The 17,444-nt window shown below is 35.5% G+C and overlaps 1 protein-coding gene across 1 annotated transcript; it reads right to left on the bottom strand.

Annotated features, from left to right (window-relative positions):
• Nucleotides 1–6,619: 6,619 nt before the first annotated feature.
• LOC147611548 (putative glutathione S-transferase parC) lies at nt 6,620–7,569 on the bottom strand. Its single transcript, XM_086784653.1, has 2 exons — nt 7,155–7,569; nt 6,620–7,051 (listed from the first exon to the last, which is right to left on the bottom strand). The coding sequence occupies exons 1-2, from the start codon at nt 7,494–7,496 to the stop codon at nt 6,701–6,703; spliced, it is 693 nt and encodes a 230-aa protein (XP_086640779.1). The 5' UTR covers nt 7,497–7,569; the 3' UTR covers nt 6,620–6,700.
• Nucleotides 7,570–17,444: the final 9,875 nt, after the last annotated feature.

Raw genomic sequence — 17,444 nt, 5'->3', positions numbered from 1 at the left:
TATAATGTACCAACTACATTTTCAGGACTGGTATTATGACGCAGCCTACCACTCCATGGTCTATCAACAGAATTGCTAGATGAGAACTCCCTTAGTCCACTCATCAATGACTGTGATTGCTAACTTGCATTCTGTGCAACCACATTTCCACTAACATCAGTCCCAAACAACATCATTTTTAGCAGCATATGAGCTACTCATCTCATCAAATACAATGTACCTGCTTACCGTCAATTCATGTGTAGCAGGATTATAACATCTATATCCCTTTTGGTCAAGGGAATACCCAATAAAGACACATTTTTCTGCTTCTGGATCCAACTTAGTACGTAACTCATCTAGCACATGCACATATGCAATACATCCAAAAACTTTCAAGTGAGCTAAATCAGGTTTCGTGCTAGTAAACCTCTCCTCTAGAGTTACATCACGTATGGCTGCAGAGGAGGAGTCTTGTTCATGATATATACTGGTGTAGACATAGCCTCAGCCCAATAGCTATGCAGCATATTTTTCTATGCCATCAATGCTCGTGCTATCTCTGCAATGTGCCTGTTTTTTTCACTCAGCAACTCCATTTTGCTGCGGAGAGTATCTATATGTAAATTGTCTCTAAATGCCATTCTTCCATGCAAGAATTCAGAGAACTCATTGGAGAAGTAATCTCCCCCTTCATCTAACCTTAGGCTTTCACATGCTTTCCTATTTGTTTTTCAGCCATTACTCTAAAATTCTGAAAATGAGTGAGCACTTCACTCTTCTCCTTCATGAAATACACCCACACTTTCCTCATGTGGTCATCAATGAATGTTACGTAGTACCTGCAGCCACCCATAGACATAGTCTTCGCAGGACCCCATACATCTTAATGCACAACATCTAGTCTATTCCTTCTCACATTTATGTCATGGAAATACATGTTTTATTTGCTTCCCAAATTGATATGCTTTATAAACTTTCTACATACCTTCAACTTTAAACTTAAGTACTCCTATCATAATTTGTTTAGTCTGCAAAAGACTTCATTCTTTGCACATTTACATGCCCAATTATCTTACATCTTAATGCACAACATCTAGTCCATTCCTTTTCACATTTCTATCATGGAAATACATGTTTTATTTGCTTTCCAAATTGACATGCTTTACAAACTTTCTACATACCTTCAACTTTAAATTTAAGTACTCCTATCATAATTTGTTTAGTCTGCATAGAATTCATTCTTTGCACATTTACATGCCCAATTATCTTATGTCAAATGTCTGTATTTGTAACAACTCCTTAACCATTTACAAACATTGCAGCACTCACTTGAGGCATATTTACATCCAATATGTAAACATTTTGCTCACTCTATTGCTTTTTTTGTAACCAACTTGCACTTATCTTTAAAGTCTTTTACATAGCAACCATCAAGGTTAAACCGAACCTGTAAACCTTACTCAATCATCCGGCCAACAGAAAGCAAATTCTTTGTAATGTTCTGAACATGAAGTACATCTACAAGGTACTTCACCTTACCATCCTGCATGGAAAATGGCACATCCCCAACATGGGCAATTGGATGAGCAATGTCATCCACTGTTTCAAAATAGAACCTAGTCTCACCATGACTTGTCATGTGGTTCGAAGCACCTAAATCATCATACCATACATCATCCTTACATGCTGCCACATCATTTCCAGACACATCATTAATCACATCTTGCATAACAAATAACCTCTCATTATCCTCATTATTTTTGCTAGAGGATACATAGTTGTTTTGTTGCACTTTTCCATTTCGCATGTCACTCTCTGCTTCTTATAGCATTATGCTTGCACATGTCCAGGCTTACTACAGAGTAAAAATAACCCCGTGTATCATTATGTTACCTTTGCCAATTACCATGAAGTGCACTTCTACAAACAAAAAACTTGGCTAAGTAGGATCGGACAATTGGGGTAATGTTTTGGTTGCATGTTCATTGGTAGTTACAGAACATAGAACACTACTATGAAAAACTCCACGATGATGTTTGGCAGTTTCCTATAGACAAGCCTCATGTTCTCATGTCCTCACACTTGGTCCGAGCTATTAAGTGCTTTTATCTACTTTGTACTTTGAGCTCCTACTTCATCCCATGTGGGTAGTTTTATTTCCACACTTGAAAGCATGGTTAGGTGGTACAAAATTCCACTATTTTAGTAGTTCTAGAAAAGTGGTTTAGGATTCTTGAAAACCCCAAATAGAAAATCAAATAATCCAAAAATAAGGTAATAACTACTCATGTTTTGGTCGTTTCATGTAATCATGAAACGATATAAAGGTTCACTTTGTGCCACTTTTTCATGATGCCTTGAAATTTGCACACGCGAGAGACTCCATCCCTCAATTTTCTCAGACCCTTAATCACCTTCTTCAGCTTTAGCATTGTTTCTTCAACTCAATTCCCCCACACCATCACCGCCATATGAGGACTCCAACCAAGAGAAACAATCTTGAATCCTCTGCTCTACAGGCCCCGAAGCCAGGTATTTCCTTTGTTAACATTGAACCCTCAAGGTCATGGTGATGCATGTTTATAGTTTAAAATATAATGAGGATCCAACGATGGAGATTAATGAGGAGGAATTCCCACCTAAGCCCACGCGGATGATTTAAAGTGTTTTTAACAAGTTAAAAGGACCTAGAAGTACCTGAAAGCATTCAGAAGTACCTAAAGTTAGTGACCTGTTCAAGTACCCTAAAGAATTCAGAAGCATCTAAAACCAATGACTTGTTGAAGTAGAAAAAAAAACCTAAGGTGACACAATTTTTAGGTACTTTCTACTGGTTCAAAACACCTAAAACCAATCACTTATGATGCAATAAAAAGGATTGCCAAGTATCCAAAAGCGAACACTTTTCCAGTCTTGACAAGCAGTGAAAATGTTGCTTTCAAGCAGTAAAAAGTACCACAAAGCAATCATTTTGCTACTTCACCTGAAAGCAGTGGAAAGCTCTAACAAGCACTCAAACCATTTAAGTTGTGAGAGAAGCTATGAAAATCATAAAATATATAGAATAGAAACACGATAAAGCAACCATTTTTAATAGGAAACATATATGTAATGACTCCACAAGTGGCTTCAAATTCAATGTCTCATCATCCACTTCGTACTTGCAAAGCAGATCTACACACAACAATTTCAACTTCAAGTTTCATTACTTGCTCTTCACAGGGCACAAAGTTGTGCTTCGAATCTTGTAATTATTGTCTAGTAGTTTCTAATCGCTGTCCTAAATGAAATGTAACACCATAGGTACTTGTGGTAAACTAGCATCTTCCCTTTCTTTTCTAGTCTACTAGTGCAAGTATCACACTATAGCTTATGGAACAATATAATGGTATAGTTTAAATATTTATGTAAAGTAAACTCACATTGTGGAAATAGCTTATGCTTGTAAATGCCTTGTTCTATGTAGCTCATCAATGAGGGTGCAAGGGACCATAATTATGAGCCTTTGCCTAGTTGTTTGGGCCATTATGGTTATGGACATTTATCTTTATCCTACTCTTCCTTGCTTTCCTTGCTAGGTTAAACTCACTGACATTCACGAGACCAATTGCCCAGACTTCTATGTAATTTAAGCTTCTATGCATAGCTATTTATGGTGGTCTCAAAATTGTGATAGTAGCACTTGTACCCATGTGATCATCAAATGGCTTGCATTGATTTTATACAAGCCCATATGGTTTTATTCAAGCTAGCTCATATATACAAATTAAAGCATGCATAATATCTTTTCATAAGGGCCATCATGGAGCTAAGAATAAGAGCATGCATACATAAGAGATATGCATAGTCCCTTATGCAAAGTTTAAGAGCTATGCATACCACTAGAAGAATGAATAAATCATGTTAAAAGGTTCTCCCAGTTGAACACAAGGGTGCTACATAGGAAGAAAATTCCTAGAATCTTAAGAGGCAATATTATTGATATACTATACTAGTGGAGTTACAATTGCATCTGTATACTCCTATTCAATTACCACTTGATTTCTTCAAGAAAATTAAAACAATCAAGGCGAACCTACTAACTTCGTACATCGGTTATTTGATAGATCATAGGATTGAGAGAATCAAAAGAATTTTGTGCAAAGTGGTTTGAGAAAGAAAGCATTGTTGCACATGTGATTTTTCAAGCGATGTATTGACCCTTTTTTTATTTTTTATTAATGATGGACCTACAATGGTTAGTGGATAAATGAACAAGATATTAATGCATCAACACATTTTACACCTAACTTGACTTGCACAAAGAGGTGCAATCACATCAAGCTTGCAATATATATATATATATATATATGTATATGTATGTATGTATGTATGTATATATGTATATATATACACATATACATGTATATATGTATATATATACATATATACATGTACATAATATATATATATATATATATTATATATATATATGTATATAATATATATATATATATATATATATATATGTACATAATATATATATATATATATAATATAAATACATATATATATATATATATATTATGTACATATATATATATATATATATATATTATATACATATATATATACATATATACATGTATATATATATATGTATGTATGTATCTATATCTATTATTGATGAGCACATAATTTGCAACGTGGCAATCAGAGCGATTTTCGTTGGCACCTGCAACTCTGATGCTTTCTCTTCGTGGAATCAAATCGTTTTCTCTTTGAAATCAATCATTTTCTCTGACGCTGCATAAGATGATGACAAGCAGCCACAATCACCTACACACCAACCATAAAATTCATTCATTTGAGTTGCTGCATAAGGTCCGAAACAATCTACAAGGGTACACAGCCAAGAGCACTAGATTAAGCATCCGGAGGCGAGAAGGTTAGTGATCAAGATGTAATTAGATAAGTCTCTATTCTATCTATTATTGTAGGCACAAAATTAACCTTTTGCTTATCTTACCTTTTCTTTCATATGTTGCCTTTTCTTTCTTGCGATTGGTGAGCTAGGCTTATCGCAGTAGTGCAGGCTGTCATTGATGAGATTTGGTTCATGCTATAGCAATCAATGAAGTGTGAAAAGATACGTTTAGATAATTATTCAGCTATAATAAACAAATGGCTGAAACTAATCATGTTGATTCACATTTGACTATGGTACTAATTAATGTTAAAAATATTGGGACAAAGTGTTAAAAGCTACGTTTAGATAATAGAAAGTAGAATAGATAGTAATTTCCCTAATTTCTTTTTTAATAGAAATGTTAGGGCCTAGAATCCTTTTTTAAATTGTTAAAATTTTCAAATTGATCATCATCAACGTGTTCATTGAACAAGCTCATGGAAAAAGCCATCAGCACAGTTGAAATGCACGATGCACGATTGAGATGAACAAAAGAGAAAATTGGGGACATGTATCGAGCATGCTCTCTCTCAGATAAAATTAAATAATCAAAATTTTGAAAAAACCAAGAAGTAGGTTTGGGTACTCCACAAGCCTTAGAAATATCTTTCTAAAACATTAAAAGCCTTTCATAAGCGAGGTTTTTTAATTCAAATGCAAAAGACATGATTTGGGTGCACTATTGAATACTCCTTTCCCTTCATTTTGATTACTTTTATGGTGTTATATTTTAAACCTAACATGCATTATGTTTGCTACTATAGTGACGTTATTATGAAGAGGTAGCTTGAGAGCAAACTAAACAACAATTTTGTGACTTTACATGTTACCCACCATTCATCAATAAAGAGCCATTTTGTGACATCAATAATATGTAATGCTTTTTTTATGCTGCCTCATGAGACACCAACTGAGCGTTATTATTATGGTGGTGAGTTATTATCTTTACGTGTTAATATACTCTTTTTTATAATTTTAAATTCTCCTAATTGAATATACTTTTTTTTAGCTTCTATGTCACAGTGGATTGGGGATATTGGATTTTAAACTGCTCACTAAAAATTAGGAGATACCCTTTGCAAAAATTGTTGAAACTTAGATTTTTGTTTGGGAAATTTACACTTCCAATTATGAATACTTACTATTCTCAAATTTCCAAAAGCTTTGATTGCATTTTTCTTTGTGTGAACTACCAACTATGCATGGTGATTCTTAAAATCATTAGCATTATGTTTGTCTTTGCCTCTATAATTCACACTTGCGCTCTTAAGCTCTTAAACGCACATACAATTGTAATTACTTTATGTGTGTAAAAATACAAAAATTAAACACTATATATATTCCATTCCAAACAATGCTACAGCATCACGCACGAGTCCCGTAATAATATATATATATAGTATTATATATAATATTATATATATATATAGAGAGAGAGAGGGAGAGAGAGAGAGAGACATGTTTTCAACACTTAAGGCCCGTAGCTAAGTTAAATTGTAGCACTACACATTCTTTGTAAAAAGACGAGAAAGCAAAGTTGCGTGCTGTGGATTCTGGCACAAGCCTTGCATTGTGACAAGAAAGCACCAATGAAAACGATGGCATGCAAGAACACGTTACTCAGGGGGCTACAAAACTCATTAATTACTACAACAAAGAAAGGATCAAAACGTCAAGCTTAGGAGGACTTGCGCCAAATGAAAAAGTTATTCACGGGTCTTCAAAACTCTTGCTACAAGGGTAGAACGTCAAGCTTAGGATTCGCTCAGTTTATTCGTTTGGGAATCGTCTCTTTCTGAGGCCCTTGGCGAACTCTGTGAGCTTAGCTGGGTTTGGCAAGCACGCCGCAAGAGGGGAGCCTTCAAAGGCCTTCAGCCAGGCTTGAAAACGAGGCAGCTTCTCGAAGTCCCATTTAAGGCCTACCACAGACTCCAATGCCAGCAGCCACACAACGAGGGGGGCCAACACCACATCAACAAAGCCCACTTGAGAGCCCCCGAAGTAGGGAAGCTCCTTTGCAAAGGCCCCTTCCAAGGTACTCAGATATCCCTTGCTTTCCTCTATAACTGCTCCAAACTCCTCCCTTGGCCCCCGAACAAGCTTCATCAGAGCCTCAAGAACCTGTCCACCCACAGTAATAACTAGAGGTCTTAGTTCAAGTGTATCTTCTCAATGCAAGATTAGCACGCTATAATAATTAGCCCCCGCCTTAAAAGATGCTCACCTTTTTATCACAGAAATCTGCCCAGAAACGAGCCATGGCCTTGTGGTAGGGGTCCTTGGGGAGCAAGTCTTTGCCATGGGGGGAAGGGAAGGCCTCGTCGATGTACTCTACGATGATGAGGGATTCGCAGATGGGTTTGCCCTTGTGGAGGAGCACGGGGACCTTCTTGTGAACAGGGTTGGATTGCAGGAGGAGGGGGCTCTTGTTGTTAGGCCCAAGCTCTTGGGGAACGCTAGTGTAGGCGATGCCCTTGGCAGCGAGAGCCACATGAACGCGCATCACGTAGGCGCTGGGCCAAGCGTCCAGTAGCTGAACATCATGATTGTCTCCGGTGCTCGCCATGAAAGCTTGATATCTCTGCTCTGATCACCCTTCTAATGTGCAAAAGGAAACCAAGTGGATGTCTGCAATACCCCCTACTCCATCACCTTTATAATAGGTCTTCGACGTCATCCACTACATCACCTCCTTGTTTTCTCACTACGGCGGGCGTAAAAGTCCAAGGTCGGTGGTTGGGTTGCTTTCATTCATTGCCTTGAAACTTTCAAAGCCTAAAGGCCTTCAAACTTTCAAAGGGGGGTTTATCCTTCACCAACAACCGTAGAAAAGAAAACATGCCCTCCTTATTTTACTTTAAAGGTAAGAGGGTGTGATCGTAGACCTCTTGTCCTTAGAATAATATATCTAGTCCGAAAAAATTACAATCACAAATGCATAACTCTTTTTTTTTATGTTCCAACTAGCAGATCCTCCTCCTATTGTTATCCTTTCTCACTACCACTTAGGAATTTTTTTTAAATCTGCGAATAGAGGTGATCGCCGCACCTTGTGGGATTTTGAAAAACCATGACCTCTTGGTCCTTGGAAAATCACCTTTACCACTTGAGTTATCACCTCCTTGGCACAAATTCATAACTCTTAGTGTTTGTGAACTCATCAATGCACAATAAGACATAACTTTTAGGCCTTTTTTGCTAGTTTTTCAAGGTTTGAGTTGAGCACACAATCATACAATATATCCTAGAAAAAAAGATTTTTTTTTGCTTAGTTTTTCAAGGTTTGAGTTTAACACACAATCATACAGTATATCCTATAAATATTTTCATAGATTTTATAAAGAAAATGTTAAAAATAGAGTGCAACTACATCATGTTTGCAAACGTGATCATGATGTATTGTTTTTAATAAATTATTAATTAATATTTTGTACCTAGAGATATGGTAAGTCAAAACCCAATGTCTATATTAGCCTTTGGCAAGCCTAGATCATGTGAGTGCATGGCTCTTACAATATGGCTCTTACAATGTTTATAGTACTCACAAGGAAAGGTTAATTTCCTTTCATGGTTATAGATTATCTCATTTGGACATATTATACATACCATCCTAACTTTTCATGACCTCTTTAAGTCGAGCAAAGAGGGACTGCCAAACATACTTTCCATGACCTCTTTAAGACCAACACAAAGGGATTGCCAAACATACTTTCCATGACCTCTTTAAGACCAGCATAGAGGGACTGCCCAAAAAAAGGTCAAAGTATAAAAGTTAAAAAAGTATGAAAAGTTCATTTTCTTTATCATTTGATCCCTCTTTTTTATCAAACATACTTTTCATGACCTCTTTAAGACCAGCACACAAAGGGACTGCCAAACATACTCTCCATGACCTCTTTAATACTAGCACATAGGGAGTGCCCAAAAAAAGATCAAAGTATAAAAGTTAAAAAGGAAGGAATAGAAAGTGATAATAAATATTAAAGAATTTTGGAGTATAGTAAGAAAAATTTAAGTTTGAAAATTAAAGTATATGTTTCTTCGTAAAGCAAATCTTGATGAGTGATTTGAGGAGAAACATCATCCTCAATGCTAAAATCACTTCCATTGGAAAAAATCATAAGATTCATCCCTTCATTTGTCTCACAAAGAATGTACAAGAGTCCACTCCATTCTGACTATTTGCTCTTTTTCTTCCTTCCAACAAGGGAGATGTTAATGTCCTTCTTGGGATCTTTTGGATGTCCTGTATTTGAGGAAAGTATCAAATAAGGAGTAGTTGGTCTAACAAGTTGTATCCTTTCTCCAAGTAATCCCAATTGCACGGACCAAACGCGATACTTGGCCTTATCCCACTAAGGATCATTGAATTTTATTTTCCTAGTTTTCTTAGTTTGGAGTTCTCTTTCAATAGAGTTTAAAGAAGATGAAACTTTCCTAGCTTAAAATCCAAGACTTATTGGTGGTGGAAATCTTATACTTGAAGTAAGACTTTATGAGAGCCCTCCTCCACTAAGTCTTTATTCACAACCAATCTTCTAGTTGAGGGATATTATTTGTTGTCTTTTCTTTTGTGGACTAGTAACCATTTGAGAAGCCATGAACCTTAATAACAAAAAAAAAGGGTAGAAAAAAACATATCATAATGGATTCTTTTAATTAAGAAAAATAAATGTAATAAGATCTTTTCCTAAATTAATGCAAAAGGGTTCTACCAACATAAAATACAAATTTAAAATAATTTGTGTAGTCAATTACAAAACCAAGAAAAGAAAAACTTATTCAAAAGGGATCATAGAATCCAACCTTGAACTATGTGTCAAACATAGCCATGTAAACTAACAAGGAAAAGAGATTCTAAAATCCTACCCCACAAGCTATTGTAAAAAATCAAAGAAGCTAACAGAAATATAGAATACCAATCAAATAAAAGGATTGTAGAATCCATTTAAAAAAATAAAAAAAAACACTTGTTTTCATGTGGTAGGATGTTCATGGTAGAATGAGGAAAGGCATAGTAAAAAAGTGTTGTCACCACTCACATAGAACTATCGCCTATAATGGAGGGTTCGAGGGTTTCCCCTATGATTCACGTGGGGCCAAGATGGCACATAGGGCCCCCAAATGGGGAGTCTAGAGCCCCTTATAATGGCCTATAGCAGTAGGAGTTTGGGGGAATGCCACTAGCCTCCTTGCACGTTAGTATATGACATGTACATGTTTTTAGGGTAAATTCATATATCATTTCTCCATCCTTCTTAGCTAATAGCTGCCCCCTCCTACCCCTTCTCTCACTCTCCCATTTTGAGCCTAATTTAAGTGTGAAGATCAAAGCTTGTAGTGCTTTTCATAGTAAGACAATGTGAAATTCTCTCCCCAAGCACACTCTTAAAGGTGATATGGCATGGTTGCAATTCAATAGTGACATAACACTATTATACGGATAAAATAGGTAATATTTCTTGAAAATGAGAAACATTTGGCATCTTTTAAAGATTCCATCAAAAAGGTTCACTTTTTACCTCTTTTTGAAAAGTGGTCTACGCATGCGTACAACACTACCAAAAAATGATAAAATTTTGGGCAATTTACACATTTCTTACAAAAATTGACAAGAAAAAAAGACTTTGTTTTGCTTACTTTTTGAGATTATAATTGAAAATCATCAAATTTATTGGTTTTGTCAAACATTTTTTCCCACCATGGTTGCTATGGTACTCAACCTGGCACTCACACATACAATGTTACACACACAAGGAAGTCCTTTATAACTCTAGGACTTTACAATGGAGCTCGGCTTTTCACCTAGAAATATGGTTGCTTATAATCATTGCTATCTATACCAACACCATCAATAGTTCATGTGCCTTTCCCTGAGGAGAAGGTAGACGATGCATCCTCTTCTTCGCTATCTTCTATGTGTATACTTGAAGCTTAGACTCCTTGGGTCATCTACCATGTTAGCATGATTGAGGATGTGCTACAGAGTGCAACTATAAAAAAATTTCTATTTATATAAATATATTACAAAAGTGTTATCTTGATACAACTGTTATCTTAATTATAAAACCCTACTTTGGCTCTTGATGAGAGTAGTATGAAAATCCATTTTGAAGCTCTTGAGTATCACAATTTCTTAATTGATAATAGATACTTTTTTAGTCCTCCTTCATTGCTCCTTTCGTAAGTACCTATTTTAGTAATCATTTCTTCTCCTCTTTCATTTTGTTTTGTATTATATTGTTTTCTCTAACTAATTGTATATTTTCTTAATTGTTTTCCATAGAGGGATGTTGTTGGGCGTGACCCACAACAAAGGAGGAGTACAACTATGGATACAAAGCCCCCCGTCCGTAATTGTTGGTGTGGATGCGTATGCAAGGCATACACTTGGACAAGTCCGTTTTGGGGACTCAAAGCAAATGGGATAAGTGAGCCTAAACCCTTCTCTTATCTACATCTAATTGTATTTTATTGCTCTTTCTTACCTTGTGCTTGATGGCATGTATGTAGGATGAAGGGGAAGAGAAAGATAAGGATCCTCATTAACGAGCATAAAGCGGTGGAAGAAAGTGAACTAGAGGACAAGGAAGATTATGATGATGATCGCTCGGAATCCAATGAGGATTCTAGTTAGCCACCTTTTCATTGATATATTTTTTGTATATATGGCAAAAGACCCGACACTTCGTGAAATAAAAGATATTTTTGGCTCAATTGCATTCTTCACAATCTATTTGTTTCTTATGTTTATGTTTGTGTCATAAAACTATGACTCTCTTTTAATTTAAAAAAAAGAGCTAGAGAAGACTGGGGAGTCATGTGTGCAGACTCCCCAATCTACCCCAGCTTCTTTTTACTACGTAGTGCTTTCGGTGCTGGGCAACGCAAATAGCAGCAAAATATCCCTACAGTGATCTTTAGATGCAAAAAAGTGAAATATCGCTATTGAGAAACAACAATATTTTTGTTGCTATACAACGAATCCGTTGTAGTAAAAATAGCAGCATATTTAGCAGCAAAATAAGCCCGACATATGCCTACCCTTGTAATTATAAAAGTGTTGCTATTTTCACTGCTACACCCTCATTCTGTTGTAGTGATGATGTACAAGGGGTTGATCTTGTATGTGTTTCCAAACAACTGTGTCAACTTTGAGCAAGTTGTTGATGAGGATTATGTGGGTGTGGCTATTGAAAGGACACATGAGAGTACATCAAGCAGAACTATACCTGATGTGGATAGCATTAGCTTAGTTAAGTGGCCCATATAACAGACTACAATGCTAGAAAACATCCCATTACAATGCTATGTAGCCAATGAGACCATGCAAGTTGATTGAGAATAGACTACTAATAATGAGTTTCCAATAGTGGATAATGATGCACCAACATTTTAAAAAAATGATCTAAACTTTCATAAATAGAATTCCAAAGGAGAGAGCACCACCAACTTGCAGTTTTTATGTGTCAGTTGAATCAGTGCAAAGGGTTTCCACTATTGATTGTTGTCAGAGTAAATGTTGTTAGCTCGCAGATCATGACATGGTACTGAGCATACCTCAAGAGATTCGGGGGAAGTTTCAAGAAACCAGTACAAACTATGTATATGATGTGCTCTCTGTATCTTGGCTTCAAGGCTCAAAAATGTAGAAGATTCAATATGAATTTAAACTAAATGGTATGATTGTTTGTTGTCGAGCATGGTATGAAGTGCATGGAATCCCAAAGATATCCTTCTACCACTATAGAGAAAAGTGTTAGGAATCTAAGACATCATGCCTTCTTATTACATTTATATATTGGTACGTAGACCTTACAGGGAATCCACCCATTAAAATATATTTATACCTCTTCACATCTCACCTTTTCACCTTCACGTGCATAGAAGCATAACTACCACCATCTTTTGTATTCGGCATCATGAATGAAGCAATGAAATTACAAGTAATGATATTCTCTTTGTATTTTCTGTTGATAGCATTCAGCTACTACGAACACTTTGGCGATCCTAGTTGATTTCTGCCTTTATGGCTGATTAGGAGTGAACCCAAGAGATGGTGGCATTCTCTTTGCGTGAACAAACCCTGAAAAAATGGTTTAGTGATGAAGACAGTGGTGGCAGTGGACTTTTGATGCAACAAAATTGTGCAGACATTCAAATTTTTGAAGACGAACTGCTGTCATGGTCCATGAACCCTGAGTGCAATGGAAGCTACAATTATGCATTCAGTGTGTCTGGAAGAGCGGATCAGTCCGATGTGTGTGGGCTTTTGACATGTGTGTGTAGTCCATTTAATTAGTTATTTCACTTAATTGTGGCCAATGATGATAATGTCCTTTAACTCTTCCCTAATGAGAGTATTAGGCAATTTCTTGTAATATATCAAGCTTTATGATTTTGACTCCTACCTCTTGTTTGTTCTCTCTCTCTCTCTCTCTCTCTCTCTCTCTCTCTCTCTCTCTCTCTCTTAATAAATTAAGGTCCATGCTTTTCACTCCTCCCTCGTGTTTGTTCTCTCTCTCTCTTGTAATATATTAATCTCCATGCTTTTGACTCCTCTCTCTCTCTCTCTCTCTCTCTCTCTCTCTCTCTCTCTCTCTCTCTGCAAAGGCTAACTCAGAAGAAGAGGTCAACAAAAGACTATGCAACATAATTCAGAGCATTATTATTGCATGTGGACCATCCAAACAAACCTCTGGACCATCCAAACAAACCTATAGTAGCCACACTGAGTCAATGGTTTGTGAGAGGATTGAGGGACCAGCTCTAGATAGTGATAGCCTCATATGACTTGGATACCCTCACCATTGAACAAGTGATATAGTAGGTGCAACAACCAGAGCAAAAGGGATCTTGAAGTAGACAAAAAAAAACCTCAAAAAGAAAAAGAAAGAATCCGACTCGAAAGTTTCTTCTTCCTTCTTTTTCCTTCTATTATGGGCTAAGCTTTCTTGTTTTGTTACAACTCAGTCTAGATGTCTAGTTGTTACAAAATGGAAAGAAGTCTAGATGGCTGGTTGGCCACTAACAAGGCACGCTTGTGCTTAGAACGCTTCACATGTCGCTCTAACTTGCATCAATGGGAGTTCACTCACTTGCAATTTTTTCTTGAAGTGCAAAAAGTTACCCTTGCATACTCGGTTGTGCAGGTAGATTGGCCATTGCAAATAAATAAAGAAAATATCATTTTATGATGTGGATAAATAAATAAATATGAGAAACTTAGCTCTTGAACCGTGTTCAATTTAGGTTTGAAGTTTGTCAGAAGGTTGATCTAAGCACCGCCCTTTTTCTCCAATTCCGAATGAATCCCAAGTGTGGTCAAGAAGCTTGAGTTTCAATTGACTTTAGTGCGAGATTCCACTTCAAATCTGTTGAGTATCTAAAAATCCTGTCAAAGCTTGATGTGTTGAAGAAAGTGAAGTCAAAGATAACACCTCTAAAAATTCTCATTTTTTTATCCCTTGATGATGCCCAAAATTTTGATTGAAAGAGGCCTTCAAATTTTTCAAAAGAGGGATAGAAGCTTTTCTGTAATTTCCTACAACAAATTGAGCTCCCTTTCTTCTTCTTTTTTAAAAAAATATGAGCAATTTTGAGGCTTTAAAAGCTTTTATGTTTAAGCGTTATAAGCTGCTTCTTTTTTTAAAGCTTATATTTAATACAAGCTTTAAAGACTTAAGGCTTGAAGCCTAAGCTTTAAAAAGTAAAAGAAATATTCACTATCTACTCCGCTGATTCTGGCGTAGTGCGACTATGAGGAAAATAAGCTACTGCCAAGCGTGTTCGTCACTTCCTACTACTACCCCACGATTGGAAGAGAAGAATAAATAATCAATTGCCTCAATTTCCCACTTACAAACTTGAGTTTTCTCCAATTTAATTAAGCTTATTAATCTAAAAATAATTTAGCTTGTAAACGATAATTAGCGCTTCTTCGTAAAATTGATCTATGGGAAAATATCCACCCTCCATGATGGATTTCCCTTAGTAACAGTGGTTTAGAAATCTGATAATTTATCTTAAGCCTCCTTCAATTGTTACATTCATCCATATGGCCAGATCATGTGGAGGCTAAGAGTTGGGAAAAACCACTTTCAAGAGGAAGGGTGGTTTGGTGGATTTAGCAGAGTGGTTTACCATCTCCTTTGTTTTTTTGGTCTTTGATCTTTGGTTAAAAGCCTGTAACTCTTTAAAACCTTTGATTTAAGCTTTCAAGCTTGTAAATCTTACCTCCATCTTCCTCCACCCATAGCTCTGATGCCCATGACATGAATCTAATTCTAAGAAAATAGAGAAAATAGGAACTTGTAAGAAAATAGATTATTCAACCTAATTAACTCATCAAAGACCACAAATTCAACATATTCAACAATTGAAAAAATAACAAGTAAATACTTAGCTCAAGATAACAACTCAACATTGGGTGCAATCATCCCCCCTCATGTGTGTGGCCTCTCCCCACACATCAGTATTTACGTAATTCTTCATTCCAAAATAGGTCATACCTCCAAAATAACAAAAAGGTGCTTTTACTTGCACGGCACTCTCTTATGCTCAAAATAGAGTGTCCATAAATTAAGGTTGGGGTTAAAGAATATCACACTTCACAAAAGTATTAAATTTCAAGTATAAGCTTGATAAATCAAAGCTTTCCAAATAAATCAAAATGTGCACAAGCTAGCACATGTATATATAAAGCTTGTTTACGAAAATGTGTGCCAACAAATAATATTGTGTGTATTATCCTCAATCTTTTGCATCCTCTTCACCTACAAAATAATAACAAATTGATAAAATAAATATTTCATCAGTATATAACACACATGTTTGCCAAGCATAAGTAACCCATGAATCACCCTTCCATACAAACCAACTGTAATAAACATTGGAGGCCCCAACCATATGTCAATGTATACCAAACATATTAATATTTATAATGGCCTAACCCATGATTTGGCATGACATAAAGATAATCCAAGCATCCCCAAATTACCCGAGGAGGGTAGAATAATAATTTTAAGAGAGCTTAAAATATACTATCATTACATTCACATTCTTGATGAATTACTTTAATGAAGAAATCAATATATTAGTATAAGCTCACATTGTTTTTATATTTTGGGTGTCAAAGACTTAACAAACTAAAAAGAGATTCTAAGAAGTAAATTCAATTGAATTAATTATTAATGTAATAAATTTTCTTAGCATGGAAAATCTATCTCTCATCTCGTAAATACTATGTAAAGTTTAAGAGAAATTTATAGGGAGTCGAGATCATTTTTTCCTTGCATGTAGGAACCTACTTTGTAAATCCGTAGCCTCTTTGGATTATAGTGCTAGATATACCTCTACTTATGGTGATTTATCAATTATATTTAAGGTTATTTTTATAATTTTATTCATTTTCTAAGGTTTGCCACATTCATGTAGACATGCCTTAGAAGAGAAATGCAAAAATACCGCTTCCATTCACAAGATTTGAATATTTTTTAGCAAACCCCTGAAAAGACATATTTATGTCATACTGAGGTACCAAACTAGTGTTAATGTTGAATGGGATCAAATCTTCAAGATTCAGAAGGATGCAAAAAAATGTACAATGTATAATGTATGATTTTGTGGAATGCCCTCAAGAAATTATGATTTGTGGTCTTTCATGGTTATGCATGTCTTAATTTTGAGTAAATGGAGTTAAAATCCATATAACTTTATTTCATGGCCCAAGTTTTCTTAACATGTTAATTGCATTATATATTTTGAAGTCAAGGATTTCTATTTTGTTCACACATTCTACATATATACAAAATTTTTCCATACAATTTTTAAGTGGAAGCTTTCTACATGTATTTTATATTTAGAAGGGAATGATTTAATATTTTGTTCATACATTCTACATATATAAAAGCTTGTAATACAATTTTTTAGTAGAAGCCTTTTACCATTTTAGTCCATTAACTATGTTGATGTCACCAATAAAAAAATGTGTTTGTACATGGAAAAAGCATGCCTAAAAGTTCATAACAGTAACAATTTGTTAAGACTGTTTTTATTTTAAAACATCACTTGAAAGAAAATATTTACTTATAACCCGACATCAAAAAATTTCATGAATTCTCGTCTGAAATCAACTCTGGCTATAGCTGTGTAATTAAGGGGTGACCCTAAGTGTGCCTACAAAGGCAATGTGCTTTGGGCATGTGAATATGGATTACGAAAGAAAGAACCAATGTTTGTGCTAGGAGCAGTGCTAAAAAATATATATTTTTTCAAAAAATCAAAATAAGGATAATTCTTAAATCTATCTAATTTTATAACTAAAATATATAAAAAATTTATTTCTTAAAATAAGGACTACTTTAAATCTCAACCAATGTTTCTTAACCCTAGTCGATAAAAATACATTAAAATGCCATTTTTTGTGAGCACTAGCTAGGAGCGACTAGTCCTCAACACTATAGTACACTAGCTAACTAAATTGAAATATGTAGCTATGTATTCTTGACCAATT

This window comes from Cibotium barometz, chromosome 47 (genome assembly GCF_041138505.1).
Source record: "Cibotium barometz isolate CiBa-2024 chromosome 47, ASM4113850v1, whole genome shotgun sequence".
Lineage (NCBI taxonomy): Eukaryota > Viridiplantae > Streptophyta > Polypodiopsida > Cyatheales > Cibotiaceae > Cibotium > Cibotium barometz.
The sequence above is the reverse complement of the archived record's forward strand: the minus strand, read 5'-3'. Positions and strand labels throughout refer to the sequence as shown.

What these genes read in the sequence shown, in the direction of transcription:
- LOC147611548 (XM_086784653.1), bottom strand. Translation starts at nt 7,496, where the DNA reads ATGGCGAGCACCGGAGACAATCATGATGTTCAGCTACTGGACGCTTGG. An exon ending in CAGATTTCTGTGATAAAAAG is followed by an intron (nt 7,052 to 7,154) that starts GTGAGCATCTTT and finishes GTGGGTGGACAG; the next exon opens with GTTCTTGAGGCTCTGATGAA.